The 26,633-nt window shown below is 48.6% G+C and overlaps 1 protein-coding gene across 6 annotated transcripts in view; it reads right to left on the reverse strand.

The window, feature by feature from the left end:
* Positions 1–85: 85 nt before the first annotated feature.
* The window catches only part of VWA5B2 (von Willebrand factor A domain containing 5B2), a 58,884-nt gene continuing 32,336 nt past the window's right edge, over positions 86–26,633 (reverse strand). For all 6 annotated transcript variants that reach the window (XM_053310329.1, XM_053310327.1, XM_053310328.1 and 3 more), the window contains 14 exons: positions 23,443–23,553; positions 20,317–20,519; positions 17,420–17,534; positions 15,434–15,619; positions 14,338–14,536; positions 13,557–13,852; positions 10,740–10,965; positions 9,415–9,768; positions 7,696–7,833; positions 4,686–4,805; positions 3,485–3,559; positions 2,349–2,418; positions 1,164–1,275; positions 86–806 (listed from right to left, as the gene is read on the reverse strand). In XM_053310329.1, the coding sequence (XP_053166304.1) occupies positions 144–806; positions 1,164–1,275; positions 2,349–2,418; positions 3,485–3,559; positions 4,686–4,805; positions 7,696–7,833; positions 9,415–9,768; positions 10,740–10,965; positions 13,557–13,852; positions 14,338–14,536; positions 15,434–15,619; positions 17,420–17,534; positions 20,317–20,519; positions 23,443–23,553 (2,868 nt within the window). In that variant the 3' untranslated portion in view covers positions 86–143. The remainder of the gene's footprint in view (positions 807–1,163; positions 1,276–2,348; positions 2,419–3,484; positions 3,560–4,685; positions 4,806–7,695; positions 7,834–9,414; positions 9,769–10,739; positions 10,966–13,556; positions 13,853–14,337; positions 14,537–15,433; positions 15,620–17,419; positions 17,535–20,316; positions 20,520–23,442; positions 23,554–26,633) is intronic.

Raw genomic sequence — 26,633 nt, forward strand, 5'->3', positions numbered from 1 at the left:
AAAGAAAGCCACCCCAAATGGCCAGTGTGAATTTAAAGGGTGACCAGCAGAGGTGAGCTAGGAAAGAACATGCGAACACTACTCAGACACTGAGCCAATCTTCTTTATTGGCACCCACACAGCCAGTGCGCCCGCTTGCTCTCTCACACGTTGTTTGGGTTGTAGCACAGCATGTTCAGCTTGATGTTCTCATCCCAGTGGCGCAGCAGCAGGAAGAGTTGGCGCGCTGCCCCTTTAAGGGCAGCGACGTCCACCCCTTCCGGCAGCTGCTGCACCCGCAGCCAGGCGTCCGCCTTGGCTGCCAGGAGCTCCCACTCCACAAAGAAGCCAGCACAGCGGTGTTCCAGCCAGGCCAGCGCCACGGCCGTGGCCCAGCTCATGCTCTCCAGCTCGCCGTCTTCCGGCTCGAGGCCCGCCTCCAGAAGGCTGAGGCTGGCTTCCGAGGCATCGGTCGAGTGGTCGCAGGCGTCTGTCTCGGAGCCCCGCCCGCTGTCCGCCTGCGCCCACACAGCCGCACTCAGCACCTCCGAGCAGGTGCTGTGCGAGTGCGGTGAGCTGGGCTCCATCACCGCCTCCTTGCTTGCTCCGACTCCCTCCTCGCCGCCGCCGGGGGCAGGTTGGCTTGCTGTCGGCCTGGGGCTGCTCTTGGCAATCAGCGCCCAAGGGGAGGTGCTGGAGGCCGGACTGAGGCTGGCGCGGTGGGAGGTGTAGGGAGAGGCCCGACACAGGCGGTCCAGTGGAATCTGGACAACCTCAGAGAAGCTCTCGGTCAGCTGGAACATGCCTGGGGCCTGCTGCAGACGCACCTGCCATGATGGGGGAAACGGACAGTGGGTGTTTAGACTTAACTTTGGGTTCCTGGGACCCTACCCAGTGGGGAGCTCCCATTTTCCCATTCATTTCAGTGAGAGAGTCTCCTATAGATTTTGACTCCGGGACTCTCAAATGAGGATCAGACACACTCGGAGGAAGATGCAACCGTAGTCATGACCTCATCTGGATGTCACCATCACAGGGCAGGAACTGATCTCGCGTAGTTCATCCCCACTTCGCACTGCTAAGGGCAACCAGGGAGACGAGGCAACTTCTGCTACTTCCCACATTCCTGGGGCTAAAAAGTATGGCTGCTCTGAGGGCAGGGCGTGGATGCTGGGGGTCCTTACCAGTGGGAGGTAGTCATGAATGGCACTGTCGCAAGAAGCGAGTTCACTTTCAGGGGTCAGGCATTGTGGGCGTAGCGCCAAGACTTGGCCCCTCCGCCGGCTGATGCTGAACCTACGGAGACAAAGATTCCAGTTAGATGTCACAGATGCAAGAACTGCCTTGCATCTCAAAGGTCTACATGGGCTCTCTCCAGACGTTATCCAAAAGCCGTCTACACCCTACATCAGTGTTTCTCAACCACCGGTCCATGGACCGATGCTGGTCCATGAGGAATTAATCCCCCCGCAAAACAATTTCAAGATGGTGGGGGCCACTGCTGCTGGGAGCTCTCCAGAGCTCATTTCTAGGCAGGCAGCCCTCACTGCTGGGATAACATTCATTTTGAGGAAGCTAAATGAGTGTTATCCCAGCAGCGAGGGCTGCCTGCTTAGAAATGAGCCCTGGAGAGCTCCCAGCAGTGGTGCCCCGCCCCGCCCCGGCTTGAAATTGTTTTGGGTGGTGCCTGAGTGGGGGCAACCCCTTTACTAACTGCTAGTCTGGGAAAATGTGCACAAAGACTGTACTTTGTGTACATGACTCCAGAAACGTTGAAAAACACTGCTCTACATCAGGGATTCTCAACATTGGGTCCCCAGATGTTATTGGACTTCAGATCCCACAATCCCCTGCTCCAGTGGCCTTTGGTTGGGGATTGTGGGATCTGAAGTCCAATAACATCTGAAGACCCAACGTTGATAAACCCTGCTCTACATGACCGTATTGATCACGGAAGCGCCTGCCATACAGATGCAGGTTTCTCTTCAGAGGAACGCTGCTCGAACCGTGAGCGAGACACAGGCATGACTGGCGGGGATGGGGTGGGACTTCCGGCCTGGCTTTAGATGCTCTACTCATGTCGAAGTGGCTTTTGGATAACATCTGAAGAGAGCTATAGTCTAGAGTTCTGTTTCCGCTGGATGCCCAGGCAGAGCAGCACAAAGACCAGAGCTCTCTCTGGGACTCAGAGGTATGGCGGTTGGTTCCCTTTAGCCGTCAAACTTATCGCTGTTGGCAGAGTGGATCCTGGAAAGATGGGCAGCTGCAATCTGTGGGTGGCGTCCTTGCACTGTAGATCTAAGAACGGCTTTCCTGGGTATTCAGTGTCCCCCTCACCACCTCCAAGAGAACAATCTTGAAAGAGTCACCTGGAGCCTACAAAGTTCTCCATCGACTTTTGGGAGCCCATAGAGACAGGAGAGGGATTGGAATCGGCACCTGCAGCAGTGAGAGAAAGAGCTTTGCTAGGAGTTGGGAAATAGCAGAGTTTGAGACCACACAGGGCTATTTATGCTTGCAGTTTCATTCACAAAGCTGCACCTTGATGCCAAGGATCTTCCAGCAGAGGCTTCAGTGCTCTGCACAGCATTGGTTGTTGGTCCCTTTCTCTGTTTAGCAAAAGTAGAATAAACTACACAAAGTAGCAAACGCATGCAGACATGTTGACTTTGTCTGGTGTCATCCACTGCAAATCTAGTTTTTCTTGGTGCAGTATTTGGATCACCTTGGCATGTAGTTTTTATTTGTTTAAATGTCAGGCCTACACTGGCCTTATATTTATTTTTATGTATTACTATTATGATAAATCTGATAATAATCATATTATTATATATGTATTGTGCTTTTCACCCAAAAGGGACTCACAGTCTTGTAAGAAGCACAAGGGAGACAATTAGCAACAACTACTGAGAGGGATACTGTGCTGGGGTTGAACAAGGACAGGTTGTTCAACCTGTATTTAGCAGACTTCCCCGCTTAGTATAAGGGAGTCACCACTTTAAAAGGTGCCTCTTTGCCCAGCTATCAAGGGTCCCTCCACGTTTAATTTCTGTTATATATTTTAAACACATTTTTATCCCATCTCTTCCATTGCTGTAGGACCCTCAGGGTGGCTTACAATTCAGGTATCACACACTAAAATCATCAGAACAATGTAGGGAACCATCTTATCACCAGTAGCGATAAGAAAAAGCCAAAACAGCAGCCAGATCAACTGCCCAGGGCAATCAAAGCAAGCATTTCCATAAAATGCAAGCTTCAACAAGAATGTCTTTACTTGCTGCTGAAAGGCACCCGGGGAGATGGCAAGCCAAGTCTCCCAGGGCAAAGTGTCCTGCCATCTGGGGGCCACTGACAAGAAGGTCCTGTCCCGTGACCCTGCTCTGTCCACCTTCGACCAGCACAATATGATCAAACCACTGAGCTGCTGTCAGCTGTCTAGCTGCTGCAGCACTTTGTGTCAAGTGCAGGTTTTGGACTTTTTTCAAGGACTACATTATCTTACCATCAGGGCAGTTTGGCTTTTCTTGGCTGGCAGAAATGAGATTAACAGGAGATGCCGGAGGCATTTCTTCTCGTTCTGGGAAAGAAGAAAGGAAAGATATGATGGTTAAAACAACCTGTAGAGAACTGGAAGACATCTAAGAAGTTGGTCCTTTATTGTGTTAGCAGGCTACCTGTAAAAGTAAAGCAGATCTTAGAAGCCACAAACCAGAAACTGAAATTGGGAGGTACAAAGCACATGCCAATTAGTCAAAACTGGAAAGGACAGGTTGCTACTGATACATGAAGAAGTGTATGATAAAAGACCTCTTCAAATGATTCAGAGGTGTGCACAACTTGTCTTCAGCAAGTTGTTCTAGTAAGAACTAATCTGCCTACCTTCCTTTGACTATCCCTATAATTGGATTAAATTTGGTCCATATCTGTTAGGCAGTTCACAAGTTAGCTTACTTGCACCTCAAATGTTCACATATCCACCATCTTGAATCGGGGTGGATTACATCATTACAAACTACGCCGTTGAGGCATCCCTATGTATCCCTACATCTGTAGCAAATCTGGTTCAAATTGGTTAGGCAAGTCAGCCCAATTGCACCTCAAAAGTTTACATGTCCACCATCTTGAATCGGGGTGATGACATAAAAAACTACACTGTTGAGGTGTCTCTATGTGTCCCAATATGGTTCGTATTGGTCCAGGCATTGCAAAGTTGATGGGGAGTGGGAACACACGTGGACAGAAACACACTCACAGAATGCTGGGTGATCTCATAAGCCTACTGGAAAGTAGGCTAAAAAGTGGTGAGGAACTGTATTGGATTGCTGCAGAGGATTGCTGCCTTTTTCTAGGCAGATTGTGCAGTCATCACTAATCCACCAAGACAGCAACACCCCATCAAGCCCCACCATTGTCAGGAAATCACACATTCCCAGCACTCAAACTGCCCCTTGCAGCAGCGAGGAAACAGCTATTCCTGCCCAGAAATTGTGATATGGGCCAACCAAGGATCCTCTGCATGCAAAGCATATGCTCTGTTTCTGACCTATGGCACCTCTCCTAAGTGGTGAACATGTAATAGCATGTTTGAAGAAAAAGTCCACTGACACCGAGATCCCTTTGCAAGTGCAGTTGCAGGTGAAGGGTTTATTAGACAGATGAAAATTAGACAGATGAAAATTAGACAGATGAAGCTTGGCTGGTACCTGCAGAAAGAGGAGCATCGTCCAGCTCCTCTGAATCCTGCCTCTGTCCTAGACCGGCTGAATAACTACGTTGACGCCGGCTGCCAGATCGGGACTCTTGCTGGTGGCTTGATAAGCCCCCTAGAAGAAAGTACATTGAGTTAGAATGGTTAGATACCAGACTGGCTATCACTGTGCCACAGGTGAATTTGCAGAACCCTTCATTCCTTTCATGGCATTAAAGCATAGTGTAGTAGTTGTACGACTAGTAAATGCAACTTCTGTTCTATAAGCACAGAGGACTTCGGCTGCATTCACATGTAACATAGAAGTGTAGGTCCAATAGACTCGCAGTTCCACCCCCCCACCCCCCACCCCACTCTCCTGTCCACATTTGGACAAAATGGAGAGCACCCTCTCTGCAGTCAGAGAGACTACAGAGAAGAGGGGGAACTGGCTGTGTGGGCTCCCTTGTTGCTTGACAACTCACACAGACAATCATGCCCAGAGAGAGGAAGGAGCTTCCTCAATGAAGCGAATGCAGCCTACAGTGCTGCATTCACATGTGACACTCCCAGAAGGGAACCCCATTAGTGAGCAGCAAAACCCACTACAAACCCAGGGTTCAAACTGGAGTCTCTGGAGTGAAATCTCAGGTTGCTGAAGGAACGGGCCGGAGTCGCATGCATTCGGATGTATCAGTAGGGAAACCTCTGGCCCTGCAACCTCAGTTCTGCGTTACGTGCGAATGCGGCCTTCCTGTCTGCCACTTGAAATCCTCCCTCCTCCAGTCAAGTCTGGTCCAGAGCTGATGCAATTAACAGCAGCAAGAGAAATCAGCTGTTCTCATGACCAGCCTAACCCAGCCTGGGACAGCCCAGCCTGGGTTAGGCTGATTGTAAGGAGCAGCAGGATCCTCACGGATTCCTCTGCTTCCTGCCTGCCTAACCCTCCTAAATAACCCAGCTGTTAGCCGACGTTAAGGGTGCACTCGCACCCTTAACCCAGCTGCCGGGTATCGTGTGTCTCCACGGGCTGAGTTCAGCCTCAGGAGACACAGAGACAGGTACATAGAGTGCCCATCTGACAAGGAATCCCCCAATGCAACACATGTGCCGCACGGTGCATTGTGGGATGCCCGGAGGCCGGAACAACAAGTTCCGGCCCCAGGTCCCTCCGCCCTGCTATGTGCTTCACGGAGCTTCACAGAGCAGGGCTGCCTGCACTCCAACGACCTTCACCTTGCTCGTCTGTGGGGAAGGGAAGGTATACCCTGCCTTTCCCACCGCCACCCACCCACCCACTCTGTTGATTGTGAGGATTGCCTCAATATTTGACACTAGATGCTAGACCATACCCAGAATATACTGGACTTATCTAAAATGTGTATCCACTTACAGCAGGTCTTCACTGCAAGGCCCATGAGCCATTAGCCGCTCCCCTCAACCCGAACTGCAGTTCCCAGACGGATTGTTTATTAGATCTGTGTGAAGTCTGGGGAAGCTGAATACCCCACACATCCCCCTTGGCAAAACCTACAGGTGACTTTCCCACGACGCGGTGTTGCACTTTGCCCAGTTCTGGGCTTAAGAGGGCTCCTGTAAGGAAAATGGGGCCCTCTTAAGCCCCAGTATTGTCTTGGAAAGCACACATGGAACACCTGGGAAGGACTACATTTCCTAGGACTCCGTGTGCCCCTTCCAAGATGGCGCTGGGCCTCTGAAGGGCTTCATTGGTCTTAAAGCCCTCCCTGCCACCACCCAGCCCTGAAAAAAGTACAGTCCTGTGTGGAGGTCTTTCACACTGTGGTTCCCACGTTGCAGGGTCTGGGGGTTTTCTTTGCCTTCTTCTCCATGAACGCCATGGCCTATGAAGATCATCTGGGGAGATTCAGTTGCAGTTGCCACTGGCTTGGTTGGTGGCGACTCGAAACTGCGCCTGGGCTGCCCCAGGACTTTGGAACGTGCTTCCTAACAAAATTAGAGCCTCCCCTTTTCTCTGGGTGTTTTTAAGAAGGATCTGAAGACATACCTGTTTAGTCAGGCTTTTTGTTTTTCATTTTAAAGTTTTAGAGGTCCCCCCCCACACACACACACCTGTATTTTAAACCATTTTAATTGGGTTAAGGTTTTAATCATCATGTTTTTAGATTGTGAACTGCCCAGGGACTTGCTTATAGGGCAGTATAAAAAGGTGCTAAATAAATATAATTAAATAAATGAAGTGGCCCCTGCTTAAAATATAATGAAGAACACAGACCTACCATGTCAGCAAAAACTTGGGCTGCTCACAGCAGTTGCTAGCAAGAGAAGCTGGAGGTTTTACAAACAGGGCTTCCCCCCACTCCCGAATCCAGTCCTGATTGGCGTGTGCCAGTCCAAATATTCGCTGGATTTAATCTGACCTCCCTGTGGGCTATCAGGGACCAGGACAGACAAGACTTTGATTCTCCCCGAATGGAGGCTGCAGTTCTGGCTTAGCCCAAGTTATGTACAGGGTAAAAAAATCCTCTATTTCCAGCAGCTTTGGGGGGAAAAAACTCCAGGGCTTCTGCGAAGCAGATTCGCTCTTCAGATATCCCAAGGCATAGAGCCATGTGTGAAAAACCTCCTGACAAAAGCAACTAGTTTTGCCCTGAACTTTCAATCATATAGCATGGAGTCTTTGGGGGACCTATCTGAGATCCTGTGCAGGCAGCCCTCATTCTTCCTCAAACTATTTATACTGAAACAGACTGGGCATCCTAAATACCAAGTGCTCTCTCTCCTCCAAAGAAAAAGAATCCAAGAGAAGGCTACTCCAAAACTGCAACAACTCCAAGAAGAAATAGCAAAGTGTTATTATTGAGCGATTTCTGTTGGATTCTCAGAACGGTGGGAAGAAATCAAACAAACAAAAAACATCGGATCTCTAGCTCTGTGATAGAATCTCTCATAAATGGTGATCAGCAGATGCCCAGCAAACCCCAGGGATTCTGATACTGACCTAAAAACAGGGCTGTGAACATCTACTCAAGATAGAAGAGTCCTACCTCTGCTGCGAACTTCAAGGGCAGAAGGCAAAGTTTCCTGAGTGGAAGAGTCCACAGGCACCATGGAGGTATAGATGGAGGGTGTATTGCATGCCTTGCTGGACTGGACAGCTTTAAGGCGGAACCTTCGTGAGAAACCTGCAGGAGACAGACAGTCACTCTGATGGTTAAGGTTTAGGAGGGCAAATGGATCTGCGAAATAGGCAGTGATGTAGTTGCAAATTTGGAAGTGCAGGTGCTCTCCATGACAGCTCCATGGCCATGCTCACCTCATCAGCCAGAGAAGCTGAGAAGTACCAGTGCTCCATCCCTGCGCGTCCCCCCTCCACTAAAGGTAAAGTGTGCCGTCAAGTCAATTTCGACTCCTGGTGACCACAGAGCCATCAGGTTTTCTTTGGTAGAATACAGGAGGGGTTTACCATTGCCATCTCCCGTGCAGTATGAAATGATGCCTTTCAGTATCTTCCTATATTGTTGCTGCCCAATATAGTACCTACGGGGATTTGAACCAGCCCCCTCCACTACACCCCTGGATATAGGAGAGCTGAACTGTGTCTTTGTAGGTAATTGCACCACACAAGCATGTAGCTTTGGTATGTATCTTGGAATTCAGCATAGCCAGCCTCAGTTTCCATTTTTTAAAAGAGCAGTTTTCTAGTCCTTATGGCTTGAAAGATAAGCTTGAAGATCTCAGAATCCAGCAGGGGTTGACCGAGAATAGCAGTAATCAGAGAAGTGGGGGATTAAGTGCTCTGTATAACTTTTTGTCATCCTCCATAGGTAACAGGAACAAAAGAAAAATTGCACAAAAACTAAGCCCCAGATGTCCCAATTTAATTGATGCAAGGTGTGGAATCCGACTTGTATTGCTATCAATCTGAGTGGCTTCCCCCCCCTTCCTTCCTTCCTTCCTTCCTTCCTTCCTTCCTTCCTTCCTTCCTTCCTTCCTTCCTTCCTTCCTTCCTTCCTTCCTTCCGACCAGTCTGACCACTGGAGATTGGCAAATGTAGTCCCCAGATCCAAATCAAGCCATCCTGGGGGGTCCCCAGCTGACCTTCCAAACTGCTGAAACAGTTGGAAGTGAAGGACTCTGTGTTGTCTCGTGTCTCAGTGACAGAGAGGGACAGACTAGTGAGTCAGAGGGCTAGAGGGGTCAAGACATTGGTCATCCCTTCTGTACTGCTCTGACACTATACCTTCGATATGTAGATTGCTACTCTCAGGGACTTCCTCCCTTCCTGCCTGCCTGCCTTGCCACTTCCTCTTCACTTTCTTCTCCCTTGCAACACCCACGCTCCCTGCACCATGTGTGCAGAGATTCAGAAATCATCCTTCTGTATCCACCTAGCTAGATTAGAGATCCTATCTCTCCACTTTGCTATCTAGAATGGAGTTCTCCAATAAAGACTCCTTATATTGATTTAAAGCTATGAACTGGATCCAATTTTCTTTTACTCTCGGCATACACGCATGCCTAGGCAGACTCCGCTGTGTTTTGCCTCTGTGCACTCTGCTGTAATAGAAGGGTATCTCTTACCAGAGAGAATTCCCAACAGAAACAGAGTCAAGAGAAATATGCAGAACCCTGGGGGGTTGTGGCAATAGGGCCACCCACTGTGTGAACTGGGGGATGGGGAGGGTAGCCTGCTCCCCTCCATTCTCTTTTTAAAGTGGATCTCTAGAGCTACAAAGGGACAAGAGAGGGCAGGGGAAGCTCACCATGTTCTAGCTCAGCTTCTCTTTGGGCCACATTCTCATTATCCCGGATGACAGAGCCAGCAGTCAGGCGGTGAAGCAATTTATCCCAGACCTTATTCTGTGGTTGCTGTTGGGGCAGCTCCTCCTTGGGTGGGCTGTCTGTGGCAAGAAGGAGCAGGGAATCCAGGGTGGCCGTCACTTCCCAGGAGACCGGCTTCCCTGCACTGAGCGCGTGGATGACGACTTGGCACCGGAGAGAAGGCCAGGCGCTGCCTTCACACTCTCCTCGCTCAGTTGCTGCTGGCGATGGGCTGAAAAGGTATGGGGGCTCCAAAAGTGTGTCCCAGTCCAGGTGGGCTGGTGAGAGCAAGTTGCCTAGGAGGGAGCAAGGCATGATGGGGTGGATGGGAGAGAGAGAGAGAGAGAGAGGTCAGAGCGTGCAACAGGACAGAGCGCTGCACTATAGGCACACAAGCATCTCTGGAAGCACAGTCAGGAGGCGGCGGTTGGTTGTCCCTGGCAACTGGTCCATGGAATGAACAGTGGCTCTCTGTGTTACCACAGTGGCTAAATGCTTCGAGAACTTGTGCAATCAGAGAATGAAAGCAATTGCGAAAGCATGCAGTGGCCACTGATGGCACGGTGGCCATCTGTAAACTCACCATAGGGCACTGGGGGGGAGTCCGTCTGGCCAAGTGGCGAGGTGTGTTTTATCACATCGTGCTAGGACCGCATGTTGCAGCTGGGTGCAGAGATACAGCAAGGCTTCCTGCACCACGGCTTGGCCAGACAAAACAGACAAGTTGCCTCTCTTGTGCATTCACACACACACACACCCCCAGGGAACTGAGCATAGCTACCCCTGCTAACTGGGCCAATAGGGGCCTCTCAAAGTGGCGATTCTCTCTCTACACTGAGCAGGGGAAGAGCAATGGTCGCCATTCAGCCTCACCACAGTGTTTCTGCACATGGCTGTTGCTGGTGTCTATCTTGTATTTCTTTTTAGATTGTGAGCCCCTTGGGGACAGGGAACTTTCTTCTTTGGGGTTGTTTCCTTTTTCTATGTAAACCACTTTGAGAACTTTGTCATTAAAAAGTGGCAATAAATAATATTAACGTAACATAAATAAGAACAATGATAACGATGATGATGATGATAACAACAACAATAATTAATTAATTAATTAATTAATTAATTAATTAATTAATAAGTGGTTATGGATATGCACCCCATTTGCTGGTCTCAGTTATGCCTGCTTTCTTTTATCTCAGGGTGGCTTCTTGCCCCTTCTGATCTCCCAATGGGCTGCCAGCCTCAGCCTCCTTCCTCCCCATCCATCACTCACTGGAATCAGCAATGCTCTTGCGCATCTTCTGTGGCTCAGGACCGATCTCATCCAGCTTCCCTTCCAGAGATCGATTCCATTTTTGGGACACCTTTTCCAGGGCCCGGCGCAGCCGATGGGCATCCAGTTCACCATGTGGAGATGAGAAACTACGTCCAGACAGGGCAGCTCGGGCCAGCGCCTTCTTCCGCCGCACCAGCTCCTCCGAGCTCAGGGCCACAGACACCTTAAGGGAAGGGGAGGTGAGAGGGAGGTGAGCCAAGGCCAAGAAAACTCTAGGGAACCAACCCTAAGATCGCTCAGACTAGCAGAGTCTTTTCCCTTTCATACATCCATCACTGGGCCAGTGAACATAAGAACATAAGAACAGCCCTGCTGGATCAGGCCCAAGAAGGCCCATCTAGTCCAGCATCCTGTTTCGCACAGTGGCCCACCAGATGCTGCTGGAAGCCTACAGGCTGGAGTTGAGGGCATGCCCTCTCTCCTGCTGTTACTCCCCTGCAGCTGGTCATCCCCATACTTGAGGAACTAATTAGGGCAAGGGATCTCAAGTTTGAGTCCCCAGATGTTGTTGACTAGCTCCCATCATCCTCAGCCACAGTGGACAGAGGAGATGATGGGAGTTGTAGGCCAACACTATCTGGGGATTCAAGCTTGAGAGCCCCTACCCTAGGGTGTGTGTTTCCACTGCCGCCCTCTCTTAAGAAAAGCACTTTTAAATATTCTACAAGAGGTGGCTGAGAGAGCTTACTGCCTGATTCTGGGAGTTTTCACATGTGAAGCTTAAAATTGCTCAATGGGGGATTTAGGTTATATATCTGGCTGAAGCAGAAGCTACTTTAAACCATTCACAATGAGTAGTTTGGGTAGTTATACCCATTATGCCTAGCAGACAAGCAAGGCCTTATTAAGCACACCTCCCTTCCCAAGTGCTATAGAATTAGGGAGATATTCTAATCAAAAGTATTTTGGAAAGGCCCGATACATGCAAACCAGATGTCCTGATCTTGTTCTGCTCTGGAGGCTTGCATGGTTACCCAAAAGTTTGGTCTTGGTGTGGAATTGCCATAAAATTGGCATTCGCCAGATGGGGATCTTAAGATACCTTTCTTTAGAACTGTGTGGATCAGCTAAGATGAGACAGCAACCCTTAAGTACATTAACCCAGCTGCCTCATTTAGGACAACTGGATGCTGGCAAATTCAGTTTCCTGCCCACTTTGAACTCCATGCCCAACCCATCTTTTATGACTGGCTCTCCCTGAGTTTGCTTGATATTTGTTTTTGTTTTTCTCCCTGTTTTTGTTGTCTGGTAGAATACCTTTATTGTGTTCTATATTGCTGTACATTGTATATAGTTTTTAAATTTTTGTTAAGTATGCCATCTTGATTTTTCTAGAAAGAAAGGTAGGATGTCACATTCTAAAGTAAACAAATCAATCACTGGGAACGCCCCAAAGCCTTCTAGTGAATGAAATTTCATTATGAGGCACGAACAAATTCAGTCCTTTAGGACTTTCCCTCTTTGCCCTTCAGGCACTAGAATGAAAGCAAAATTGTAAGAGGAAGGATGGAAGGAAGAATGCAGGGAAAGAATATGCAAGAGAAGCTTGCGTTCTCTTTCCACCTTTCCTGTGCCTTAGATGAAGGAGGAATTCATGTATTTCTCCCACTGCAAGAAGTTGCAGGAGATATACCAGGATCAAGAGCACACACGTCTCTCACAGGAAGAGGTATATAAATACAACAAATATTTTCACACTGCTTTTCAACAAAAGTTCATATATATAAAATAAAAAAATTGCTGCTCTCCCCCAAAGGGCTCACAATCTGAAAAAAAGAAACATAAGATAGACCCCAGCAACAGAAATACTGGAGGGTTTCTGTGTTGGGGCTAGATAGGGCCAGTTGCTCTCCCCCTGCTAAATAAAGAGAATCTCCACTTTTAAAAGGTGCCTTTTTGCTCAGTTAGCAGGGTGCACACAAGTACTCTCTTGTCCCTTCACACAAGACAAAAGGAGCCTAGAAAGGGACATTTAACTCATTCATGCATCCTCCTCTTTCTCTGCCCCATATTACATGTGAAGACGTTAAGGCAGGGCAGGTCCTCAAACTTGTGTGCCCAAATGTTGTTGGGACTACATCTCCCATCATCCCCAGCCACAGTGGCTTTTGGCTACAGCGGCTGGGAATGATAAGAGTTGTAGTCTCAACAACATCTGGACAACCAAGTTCCAGAACCTCAGGGCTAAGGCTTGGACCGCCAGTAATGACTCTCATGTGGACACCACTTGCAGTGGCCTCTGCATGAGGACCATTTCCACAGTCACTGAAATGCACGGAGCCAGTCATCATATTGGTACTGATCATGGAGATGCTCCACATGGATTTGGAAGAGCATCATGAGGATTTGTGTTGCATATTATGGCAGTGGGCAAGCCTTCAGGTGGAGACCATTTCATGTGGTGTCCACGGGATTATTGTAACTTGTAGACAGTGTTCCCTCTAGCAGGGATTCCCAGATGTTGTTGACGACTACTCCCAGAATCCCCAGCTGCAATGGCTTTTGCTTGGGGGTTGTGGGAGCTGTAGCCAACAGCATCTGGGAATCCCTGTTAGAGGAAACACAGCTTGTAGATTGAGACTCGGGGCTTATGGGCTGGATAAATTCATTTTGCAGATGTCTCCACCTGAGATGTCTCCAGCTGCAAAAGATCTCCTGTTACATTTCTGGTAGAAGCTTCTCTTGTGGCGGGGCAGAATACCCAAGCCATACTAAGCAAGGGAAAGGCTCATCCGCAGATTCAGCATGCCTCACCTTAGCACCAGCAATCTGCTGAGCCTGGGCCACTGGAGCAGACTTGGTGGAGGAATTGCACAGGGACACGCTCTTCTGGCCTTGCTGAGAGTTGCTTTCAAGAGTCTGTGCTACGGAATCTCCCTCTGGAGGGACGTCTCTAGAGCCGGTGGACTCACTGCTGGTGGAGCTGTGGGAGAGCAAGCCTTGGCTGCGGTCGGTGCTAACCGAGCAGTGGGTGAGCATGTACTGCTCCTGGATGTAGGAGGGCTGGTAAATCCGCTTCCAGATGTCTCCTCCGGACACAGGGTCCCCACCTGTCAGGAAGAGGATGTGCAGTGATTGGCACGGAGCAGGCAAGGCAAGAAATGGGAACTTCGTAGACAGCCAACACGCCCCACATCTTCAGCTCAACTGGAAGTGCCAGGGATTGCATCTGGGCAGTGTTCCCTCGAACAGGGATTCCCAGATGTTGTTGACTAAAATTCCCATAATCCCCAAGCAAAAGCTATTGCAGCTGGGGATTCTAGGAGTTGTAGTCAACAACATCTGGAAATCCCAGTCAGAGGAAACACTGCATCTGGAATCTGCCACATGCAAAGCAGTGCTCTGCCAGTGCGTTAAGGCCCTTCACCAGCACTTAATCAACGCCCACAACTTAAAGGGCAGAACCACCATTTCCTTCGCAGTAGATCTGGAGCAAAGTTTGCACCTCCCATCTTGCCTAGTCCAAGAGGGGAAAGGCCCAAAGAAGTCACTTCCTTCTCCAAACCGGATGCCCACCCCCAAGGCCTTTGCTCACTCTTCATAGACTCTTCGGTGCCTCCAGCCGAAAACTCTAGCGATATCTCACGGGAAATCTCATGAAGGGCTCTATAAATGTCTTCGCTCTCTCCAGCCGGGGGTGGATGGGCTCCTTCCTGACCCACCGCCTCATCCTGGGACTGGAACACTGAGCCTGCAGAGCTCCTGGAGAGGCTACGGCATAGCTGTTCTCTGCCCTGGGAGAGAATGAAGATGACCATATAAGCAAACAGACATACTGCTCGGCAGGCATTCAAAGAGCCTCTATGACGGGTGCCAGATGAAAGGGAGGAGTGAACACCAGCACAAAGGTCAGCACTTCAGGGTTCCCTCTAACAGAGATTCCCAGATGTTCTTGACTGCAACTCCCATAATCCCCAAGCAAAAGCCATTGCAGCTGGGAATGCTGGGAGTTGTAGTCAACAACATCTGGGAATCTCTGCTAGAGGGAACACTGCATCTCTTCCCAATGTGCTGTAAAATGACTGCAGAAAGTTCCATTATAGCACCAGTCAGTCTGGGGATGAGGGAGGCAAAACCAACAGAGTGCAGAGGACAATTGTCGTTATAGTGAAATCCCTGTATTATTCAACTGAGGATCAAGCTAGCAAAAAACCCAACAACCCTTGAAACAGAGATTAAATTGAGACTCCCATAGGTGCAAAGCAGAGGTGCCACTCTGGCCATCTATTTATTTATTTTATGATGTAGCATATTTTTATACTGCCCAAAACGCAAATTCTCTCGGCTGCCCTTCGGCAGTGTTCAATCCTGTGACACTCCTCCCCTCCCCAAGTTGTACAGTCTTGGAACCGTTTCCCCATCTCAATTGCGTTTTGTGTGGACTAGGCACAAAAGAGAGGAATGAAGTGGTCATAGTGATGGGGTCGAAAGAAGACCAATATACATGAGAAGGAAAAGAAGCCCACACTTCTCTGGGCATTTGTAGTATGCCTTCTTGGCCCCAATATACCCAGCAGCGGATGCAACGCGTGTAACAAGGAACCAGAGGAGGAGTTGGCCGCTAAGTAAAGGTGGGCCGCTGCTTTTCAGAGGGGGCGGGTTGCACTTCTTAAGGGAAAAGGGTGCTCAACTGTTGCCTTCTTGTCCCGGAAACTGGCAATGTGGTAAAGGGTGCAGTAGCTGATGAGCCGATCTCCAGGGTAGAGGGCTGCGATCTCGTTGGGCGACAGCAGGGCTTCCATGGTGTCAGGCACATACCAGTCTATGGTGATGTCACTCACGGCCGGCTCAATGGCTCTCTTCAAAGACTTTATCAGCTGCGGGGAAACCAGAGACATTCCGGACTCATGGTCAGATTATTCAGGCATGTACTGTCATAGTTTATGGCATTGTCATAGAAAGCAGCTGCCTGGTTGGTCTCCGGGGTCGCCTGAAGAGATCATATATCACACCCATTTTAAAAGAACTACCTTGGCTGCCAATAAGTTTCTGGGCGGAATACCAAGTGCTTGTTATTACCTATAAGTCCTGAATGTCTTGGGTCCAAGGTATTTAAGAGAATTCCTTCTTCTTCATGAACCCCACTGACTATTAGATCATCTGGGGAGGTCTGGTTGAAGTTGCCACCAGTTCAGCTGGTGGTGACTTGGTACCAGGCCTTTTCTAGGGTTACCCGACGCAGGGGCATAGCTAGGGGAGAGGAGGCCCGTGTCCATCCCTCTCCCCGGCACCCCCTAGGAGTGAGGGAGCTAATGAAGAAAATAGGGAGGGGTGGAGCTGGGGGCCCCTCAGGAGTTGGGGGGCCCGGGTTCTTTGAACCCATCTGCTCAATTATAGCTACACCTCTGACCTAGGACTTTGGGACGCACTTCCTAATGAATTTAGAGCCTCTCTTTCTCTGGATGTTTTTAAGAAGGACCTGAAGACATGTAGTCAGGCATTTATTTTATAGTTTTAAAGCTTTAAGTTTTAGAGTTTTAATCTGTATTTTAAGCTGTTTTAATTGTGTTTATGTTTTAATTGTGTTTTTGGAGTGTGACCCGGCTGGGGACTTGCTGATGGGCTGTATAGAAATGTGTTAAATAAATAAATAGTCACCAACAGAATAGGACTTGAAGCATTATTAGCAGTGACTAAATAATAAGTTACAGATGCACTAGTGCATCTTTGCACTAGTGCACTAGTGCATATTTAGTGCATCTTCACGTAGGCGCATGATATCTCAGGGAACTCAAAATTGCACGATTGTGCAAAGGTTCCCTGCAAAACACGTGAGGCAGGCATGTCGCAGGTTGTGCCTCTTGTTGCACAAACATTGTGTGTCAGTGCAACACGAGTCTGCAATGCAAGCTCCAGACTTAGCACAACTAAGAGTCTTGTGCTAGCACTTGCGCAGCCATGCACACGCGCAACACTAGGATAGTGGCCATTCGTCATAACTACAACCATCCCCACTAAAACTGAAGAGGCGAACAGCACCAGAGATTTTCCCTGCCGCATTGGGATTATTTCAATGGAAAGCAGTACAGAAATCGAACAATAAATAAATGTATGTCTCTGTTGCACCTTTGCTCTCGCCTCCTGCTGCTGCTGCAGGCAAGTTCTTGGTTACTAGGGAAAGGTGATCCTGACACGGTCAGGCAAGGGATTGTGGTGGGGTTTTTTTTTGGTTAATCCATTCATTGATCCAGACCAGCTTTTGAATGGTGCTTTAATTACTTTCATTAGGCAGGGCTAACAAACAAACAGCAGCAAGAGCATTGAAGGCAGACTGCCCTTGCCTCTCTGTAAACAACATCTCTCTCATTAAACCGCTAATATTCCTGATTCAACTCCACCGTCTTGTTTTTGTGTGCCACAAGTCTTCACTCTGGATTCTACAGGGATGACCTGACACCAGCCTGGTCCATGATCCCTGTGCAAAAGCCAGCACCATAACTGGAGTTCCCAAGCTGCAGTGTAGACCCTTCGTAGCTAATGTGTACAGCTGTGTGAAACCGCTCAATCATTTTCCCAACTAGCATGGAAACATATTCAACAAGGTGTTTCGATGGCAATTTGTCATTTCTGAACCCATTACCAAAAGCAAAGGCTTAGCACTGAAGCAAAACACATACCTTGGGCTGCAGCCTTTCTCCCGGGCTTAGGAATTCAGCCCGACCTCTGCTGACTTTCGCCAATCCCCGCAAGAGCCTACGGCAGGCACCAGAGCCCAGGCCAAAGGTGAAACATCTGTGGGAAACAAGTCCCCGAGCTTCAGAGACATGTGGACACAGAGCCACCCAGCCTTTTTCAGGGCAAGAGTCCATCCCATTGGGAGGTGGACTACCAAGTCATTCTGAATGCAGCACTCAGTATGCAGAGTGCTTATGTTGCTTGCCTTTTTTGACTTCACAAATGTCATATATAGGGTGACTGCTATAATCCCCATTTTCCATATGGGGAACTGAGGCCAAGACTTGCTTCAGCCACTTCATAGCTGAGGAAGGATCTGCACCAAGATCTCGCAGGCCCCATTGCATCTAGGTAATTTAGGAACCTGGACCTAAAGGCTTTTGGAGGCCCTACACAGTATTTTTAACACATTTTTAATGCAACCACACCACTCAGGACAGACTAAAAAGGATTTGGTGGCCCGCCAGGGGGTGTGGAGGCCCTGGACTTTGGCCCAGAAGTCCAGGGTTCAAACAATCAATGAGTTCAAACATGCACATTTGAGTTCAAACACTACATCCTCTAGGCAGAAAGACAGCTGTAACATTTTAAGAGCAGTGGAGGCAGCGTGATGAAAGCACCCTGTTCAGTACAAACATAACTTTTCTCTCTCCCAGGGCAAGGTCTGAAAAATTGGCTCTGCAAGTCTACAGAGTGGATCAGTTTGAATAAGGAGGAAAAGTGGCTAGTACCTATGATATCATCAGCACACATTGGCTAGTACCTACGGTCTCATCAACACACACACCCAGTTCCTAGAGCACTTTTGCAACTGTTTAAGATGTTTGTAATTGTTTCTGATAAAGTAGAGGATGAACACATAAGTGTATATACACACATATGCCACTTCCAAAAATTGTTTTTAAAAGCAGATAGCCTGCCTCAAGCGTGAGGGGAGGAACAAGGGGGGTGGCTGATCCAGTACTTGACTTGTTGGTAGGTAAGGCAAGTTGTGAAGTTGGGATCACATCACAGGAGAAGAACCTGCTGTCAGCTGTGGCCACTGCTGAAATGTTACATCTGTCTTAACCCTAAACCACACTGGCTGATGTTCAGACTAAGTTACTCATGAGTAGTCCCATTAAATCTAATGGGACAAGTTAGTCATGACTAATTGTTGAGCAAAAGGGCACCTTTTAAAGTGGTGATTCTCTTCTATTTATCAGGGGGAGAGCAACTGGCCCTATCCAGCCCCAGCACAGCATCCTTCCTACCTTATGCTTCTTTTTAGACTGTGAGACCTTTGGGGATCTTATTTATTTTTCTCTGTAAACCGCTTTGGAAACTTTGTTGAAAAGTGGTAGATAAATAGTAGTTGCAGCAGTAGTAATTTGTCCCATAATTTCAGTGGGACGACTCATGAGTAACTTAGTCTGGCTGCTATCCACAGTCTCTCTTTCATGAGCTTTGCTACAGGTAGATGCACTCTCTCTTCCCATTTAGGCCCCTCCACTCTGTCAGTACAGAATGATGCCCTGTGTTACAGGGAGAAGTCAATAGGAGATGAAAGTAACACTCCCCCCAACCCCCACCCTAGTGATTGATCCTAATTGGAATGCTTCTGTACAAAAGCTTTGAATATCCTTATATATCCTCCTTGAATAGCCTCCTTATTCTCACTTTGGAGGGAATTTTATGGACAGAGATTTTGGGCCCTCGACACGGCATGACAGGCAGAAATCAACACATGAAGACTATCCTCCCATGACTGAGTCACAGACAGCTAGTGCCATATAGAGCTTAACAGCTCTAGAGCTGAAACTCACCAGAGCACAAGCATGCCTAGCATTAAACTCTCTAGGGCTGCTGCGATCCTGTGCACACTTACTTGGGAGTAAGCTCCAATTAATTCAATGGGACATACTTCCGAGTAACCCTGCATAGGACTGCACTGTAGTTAGCCTTGGGTGAGCCACTCTCTCTCTTGCCCTGCATCAGCCTCTATATCAGCAATATGGAGACACAGGATCATGGTAAGGATTACTGAAAATAAGGGCCAGGGCCAGGTTTCAAGGGGTCTTTGGCCAGCTGCCCACCACAGGTCCCCTTCTACCCTGGGTAGGCCCTGAGAGAGGCATTCTGTTATCACCACCTCATGAAGGCTCTGGGCAAAGAGGAGGTCTCAGGGATCAGCAGGGAGACCTTCTCAGAGCCCCGGGCTCTCAGCAGCTGCCCAACAATGCTGCCCCCCAATGCTGGCTCTGAGACAATGTATGTGTGAAGTGCTGCCAATACTAAGAAGTGCTACTTAAATGCTAAGTATTATTGATTTGAGCCAGTCATGAATCTATTGAAGGCACAGAGCCTCAGTCCATTATAAAAGCTGGTCTAGATCAGGGATTCTCAACATTGGGACTCCAGATGTTTAATGGACTTCAACTCCCATAATCCCTAGTCCCAGTGGCCTTTGGTTGGGGATTATGGGAGTCCAATAGCATCAGGGGACCCAATATTGAGAATCCCTGGTCTAGATCAGGGATTCTCAATGTTGGGTCCCCAGATGTTTATTGGACTTCAACTCCCATAATCCTCAGCCCCAGTGGCCTTTGGTTGGGGATTATGGGAGCTGAAGTCCAATAACATCAGGGAACCCAACGTTGAGAATCCCTGGTCTAGATGATCCAACACTCTTATGCTCTGATGACCCTGGTCTTCCCAAGATTTTAACCCAAACACTGCGCTTTGCCCTATCAAGGCCCATAAACGGGGCCTCTTGCACACACCAAGCTAGAGTTAAACCCCTACATCAGAAAAGGCCCGGGGCAGGATGTGTGTGTGGCTGAAAGCAATCCATCCGTACCTGACGGTGCTTGCCTGCCTCCTGACCAGCTCAATGACCTTGCCCGTGTTGCCAATGCCAGAGTGCATGAAGAGGAAGAGCTGCCGTGGATAACCGCGGTGAAGAGGCTGCCCCAAGAGCCAAGTCAGAGCCGCGAGGAGGTTGGTCCCACCCATGTCAGCTCGGAGCTTCCGGATGTGTTCGCAGGCCAACCTGAGAGTCTCCTGCAGAGATAAGGGGTGAGTGTCATGTGGGCCAGCCTATTGCAGCCTCTGCTCACTGCAGCTGCACTGAGGAGGCAGGGCCCATCCCAGCCCCGGATCAGGACACCAGATTGGAACTCGAGACAGCCCCAGCCAGCTGGGGTCCCGCTGAGGAAGCTCCTCAGGGCCTTGGGCTCCCTGGGGCAGCACCCCCATAACCTGAGCCCACTACAGAACTGTCCTCTCATAGGAAGCTGCCATATACTGAGTCAGACCCTTGGTCCATCTAGCTCAGTATTGTCTTCACAGACTGGGAGCAGCTTCTCCAAAGTTGCAGGCAGGAATCTCTCTCAGCCCTATCTTGGAGATGCTGCCAGGGAGGGAACTTGGAACCTAGATGCTCTTCCCAGAGCGGCTCCATCCCCTGAGGGGAATATTTTACAGTGCTCACACTTCTAGTCTCCCTTTTAAATGCAACCAGGGTGGACCCTGCTTAGATAAGGGGACAAGCTTAGCTAAGGGGTGCTTGCTACCACAAGACCAGCTCTCCTCTCCCACACCATCATGTTCCCCCCTGCAAACGTCTGCATGCCAGCACGATCAACAAGCTTGGCAGGAGTTGGTCGAGTGGCAGAGAAGTACCAGGCTCCAGTGGGCTGCCCCTTTGAGGTTTTCCAGAGAGGCAAAGCTCAGAAGGGTAGTCTGGACGCGGATATACTTAAGGGTTCAGTCTGCCTCTGAGTTGCGCTGAGCCAATTTGTCCCCTTCTTGACTTAGAGAGTAAACAGCATCTCCAAGGTTCTGAAGACGGTCACCTCCACGGCTTTCGCCTTTGCCTCGTAAGCAACCGAGACAGGACAGGACAAGGGCGGGCAGATGGTAAGGAACACTGCTAGGCAAGTGGACCCTGAGCCAGACGCTTGCCATGAGGGGTCTTCCCCACCTCCACACCACAGATACCTAAACCCATACATTCTAAGAACACAAGAACAGCCCGGCTGGATCAGGCCCAGGGCCTATCCAGGCCAGCATCCCATTTCACACAGTGGCCCACCAGATGCCTCTGGGCAGCCCACAGACAAGAGCAGAGGGCATGCCCTCTCTCCTGCTGTTGCTGCCCTGCAACTGGTATTTAGTGGCATTTTGCCTCAGAGGCTGGAGGTGGCCCACAGCCACCAGACTAGTAGCCACTGATAGACCTGTCCTCCATGAATGTATCTAAACCCCTCTTAAAGGCATCCAGACTGCTGGCAGTCACCACATCCTGTGGCAGAGAATTCCACAAGCTGATGAAAAGGTACTTCCTTTTGTTTCTTGGCAATCTACATTTCTTGGCAATCAGTGAACCTTCCAGTTCTGTGGTAGGTTCGCTCAACTGTACCTGAAGAGCCGGATTCCATGGCCTGAATGCATTATGGTCTGCATACTCTCATAGACCTGCTAGTCATGGGTGAATGGAATTGCCTTATGGAAAAGAAGACAGGTCTGGTGAACCTTTAAAAGATGTACGGAAGATGTAAAGAGGACTGGATATTAGAATTGGCAGGAATGGCAAAATTAACAGCATTATTAAGAAATAAATTTGAAGTTTTCAAAAGGGATTCGGACCCTCTTCTTGTTTATTTTAAAACACATTATAAAGTGAATTTTTATCAGGCCTTCGAGGGGTAACAACAAATGCTTAAAAAACGTCTGAGCTGATTTCTGTATGATTTACTGGTGGGAGAACGATGAAACTACAGGCAAGACCTGGGTATTGTTATTGATACTTGTTTCAATGATGAGATGAAAGTCCTTATGTGCTCTTTCCTCCTTTTTCTGTTTGTTTGTTTGTTTGTTTGTTCTATTTGTGTTTTCCTTTTTGTATTGTGGAAAAACTGAATTAAAAAAATTTTTTTTGGAAAAAAAGATGAACGGAAGAGAGCATTTCAGCAGGTGCAGCTTTTGTTTCCCATGCATGACAAGCTGCACCAGTTGAAAGTCCCTTTTCTGTGCATCCCTTAAAGATACAGGAGACCTGTCTGCTTTTCCATAGGGCAGCCCTATGGGGAAAGGACAGCACTGAAGCCCATAGGAAATTCTGGCTCTCTCCCTCCCTAGCTTCTGAAAGATTTTGTCAGGCAATGTCGATAGGTTTACAAGCTAATCTCCACAGCCATAAAGGTAAAGGAACTTCTGAAGTTTCTAGGAGGCGGATGAGCAAGACATTAAATTCTGTATTCATGAGCCTTGTTCAGTTTTCAGCATTGCTCCACTTTGACCAGAGTCCCATCCTGCAACAGAAACAGAGAAGCTGGTTCCCAGCATTTATCTCATGTGCAGGCTTGAAAATGTGTAGGGATGGCTGGTGAATCAGAAACAAAGGAAACGGTTATGTCTGAGGAAGAGTCAAGGGGTCATGAGACAGATCTTCAGCACTCAGCATAGTTCACTGGCCCATGACTAGCCAAATAAACTGTACAGAATAAACCAATCTATGCAAGTTTTGCACACTATACACAGATCACAGAATCCAGCTTCCCTTGTTGCAGAATTTGGGTTAACTGAGCATACAGTTTCACAGGAACATAGGAAGCTGCCATATACTGAGTCCGACCCTTGGCCCATCTAGCTCAGGATTGTCTACCCAGACTGGCAGCGGCTTCTCCAAGGTTGCAGGCAGGAGTCTCTTTCTTAGCCCTATCTGGAGATGCTGCCAGGGAGGGATCTTGGAGCCTTCTGCATGTGCAGGTGCTCTTCCCAGAAGGGTGCATCCTTCTTAGCAAAGGGGACAATTCATGCTTGCTACCAAAAGGCCAGCTCTCCAGGGGCTAATTATGCCGCTGGACTGACCCATGGCATCCCTGTGGGCTCATGGAATTCTGGCCAGATCCAGTTAAGAGCCAGTCCAGCCAGGGGGTAGAAAGTGGGATGAAAAGCCACAGTACACGGAGCGAGTACTCACACTGTTGCAGGGCTTGCTTGCAGTGAAGAGGGGCTTGATGCTGGAGCCAAAGCCAGCAACATTCAACAAGGTGCTGGAAGGGAGGCTCTTCACAGCCACCAACAAAGCATCCTGCACAGGAAGGGGGGAAAGAGTCAAGATTAAATGGGTAGTGTCCACAAAACTGTGGAAAGTAAAGGCTCATCACAAGGTCAGTTCTCATGACCCTGGAGTTCCTGGCATGCACACCGTGATGCGTATACATTTTGCTAAAAAAAGAAAGAAAGAAAAGATCAGAACTAAGATATATTCTTGCAGGGTATATGCAGATGACGTTTCTGTAATCTTTAGGCTGTGGGAATATTGCCTTTGTGTGTGGAAACCCCTGCTCACTGAACAAAGAGGCACCTTTTAAAAGTGGTGATTCTCTTCATTTAGCACGGGGAGAGCAACTGGCCCTATCCATCCCCGACACAGCATCCCTCCAGTGGCTGTTGCCGGGGTCTACATTATGTTTCTTTTTAGATTGTGAGCCTTTTGGGGACAGGGGACCATCTTGTTTATTTGCCTATGTAAGCTGTGTTGAGAACGTTTTGTTGTTGAAAGTAGTATATCAATGTCCATAATAATCTTTTTAAATGTGGCTGTTCCGGCACCACAAGACCCATGACCTCTTTAGTGATGAGTGACACAACACCCATTCTTGCCACCCATGCTAGGGGGGTAGATTCTCTTATTTTTATTCTTTTTATATATATAGTGTTTAAGGTTCTGTGTTTGCTTGGCATTTATCTCCAGCGCGGGAAAATCCATCGGACTTAAGTGCAAATTCAAACTGATGATTCAAGAGTGCGGCAGCCTCTTCTCTCTAAGCAGACAATTCCAGGAAACAACTCTGCATGGCTCCAAGCCCCTCCTCTATAGTACATCCACCAGCTTCTCCAACCATTAATCAAGCAAGACTGGCCAACATCCAAGCCATCCTTGAATTACAGCTGTAAGCAAGAGGAGGAGAGCTGGTCTTAAGGGAAGAGAGCTGGTCTTGTGGAAGCAAGCATGACTTTGCTCAGCAGGGTCTGCCCTGGTTGCATATGAATGGAAGACTGCATGTGTGAGCTCTGTAAGATAGTCCCCTTAGGGGATGGGGCCGCTCTGGGAAGAAGAAGGAGGTTCCATGCTCCCTCCCTGGCAGTTCCAAGATAGGGCTGAGAGAGACTCTTGTCTGCAACCTTGGAGAGGCCGCTGTCAGTCTGTGTGGACAATACTGAGCTAGATGGACCAATGGTCCGACTCAGTATACGGCAGCTTCCTATCTTCCTAAGATTTTACAAGAGGTTGAATCGAGTGTCATCTGCTCTTCACTGCAAATTGCAAGGAAAGAATGGATCTGGGCAGTCAAACAGGGGCTCCTCTTCAGCTTACATCCCACATCTACTGAAAGCAGAGAGGGCCCAGGTACTGAATGCCTTTGCCCAGGCCATGCTCACAGGGAGGAATAAAATCCAGGACTCCTGGGGAAACTGGAGCATCTTCCCTCTGACACCAGGGGCAGATATTTTTAGAGGGTCTTCCAGATAAATGTAATAATGTGGACAGGCACTGGCAATCTGCATAGTACACACAGTATTTGCACATAGCCTTTAACAAAAGTGGCATATGGCAAAATTGCAGCTGCTGATAAACATTTTGCAACTGTTGCTCATCAAGGATGGGGAGAAATGATGCTTTCGTGCACATTCATGCACAAAATATTGTGCACACTGGCACAAAGTATTAATTATCCCCTCTCAGGACCTAGGCAGTAGTTACATAGGGACACAGGAAGCTGCCTTATGCCGAGTCAGACCATTGGTCCATCTAGCTCAGTATTGTCTGCACACACTGGCAGCGGCTTCTCCAAGGCTTCAGGCAGGAGTCTCTCCCAGCCCTGTCTTGGAGATGCCACAGAGGGAAGCTGGAACCTCCTGCATGCAAGCTTGCAGGTGCTCTTCTCAGAGCGGCCCCATCCCCTAAGGGGAATACCTTGCAGTGCTCACACATGTGGTCTCCCATTCAAATGCAAACTAAAGTGGACCCTGCTTAGCTACCGCAAGACGGGCTCTCTTCCTACTTTCTCCCTTAGTTGAGGGAAAGTCCCTTGCTGTACACTCTCTATAGCCAGGACTGGCTTCATTCCACCATCTGCTCCAAATATCTGCATCTGCTCCAAACTGCTCTAATATCTGCATCTGAAAAATATCAGTTACCCCTGTCAACTAAGCAAAGAGGCACCTTATGTTTAGCAGGGGGAGGGCACCTGGCCCAATTCACCCCCAGCACAGCATCCCACCAGTGGCTATTGCTGGTTTCTACCTTGTGTTTCTTTTTAGACTGTGAGCCCATTTGGAAGAGGGGACCATCTTATGTACTTATTATTTGTTTTTCTGTGTAAACCACTTTGAGGAATTTTGTTGATAAGCAGTATATAAATATCCGTAATAGCAGTTGATGTGATTGTCAGCTGGAGGCTTTGGAAAACTTGGAAGTGCAGAGCACTGCTGCAAAGCATATATCCCGCCGGTTAGCTCCAGAGGTAGGGCTGATGATTTCTCTGATGGACAGAAGAGAGCCAGGAACTTGGAACGTTCTGCATGCAAGCGCTCTTCCCAAAGTGGCCCCATCCCCTAAAGGGAATATCTTACAGTGCTCACGTGTAGTCTTCCTTTCAAATGCAAACCAGGGTGGACCCTGCTTAGCAAAGGGGACAATTCATGCTAGCTCCCACAAGACCAGCTCTCCTCCACACTTATCTGCTCACCCAAACTTTGGTAACTGCCTTTGCAAACAAGTGACCCACAGGGATCCATTCCAAACTGTGCCAACTATCTCATTGCCAGCTGCAGACCAACCCTCACTAGCTTCATTCACCTCTGCTCCCATCATGGCATTGGCACCAGGCACCCATTTGGTTATCATGAAGATATTAGCCTGATTCAGACATAATGCTCCATGAGTGTACAGATGTCTGTACACTTGTACGTGTGTCTGTGTGAATGACTGTACTTGTGTGTTCATTTTAAAAGTGTAAACCGCCCTAAGCCATTTTTGGAAGGGTGGTATAGAAGTCAATCAATCAATCAATCAATCAATCAATCAATCAGTCAATCAAATAAATGTGAACCTGGATACAGACCATTCAAATGCATGGTATAGACAGGAAGAGGACTTCTATA

This window comes from Hemicordylus capensis, chromosome 3 (genome assembly GCF_027244095.1).
Source record: "Hemicordylus capensis ecotype Gifberg chromosome 3, rHemCap1.1.pri, whole genome shotgun sequence".
In the NCBI taxonomy this organism is placed as follows: Eukaryota; Metazoa; Chordata; class Lepidosauria; order Squamata; family Cordylidae; genus Hemicordylus; species Hemicordylus capensis.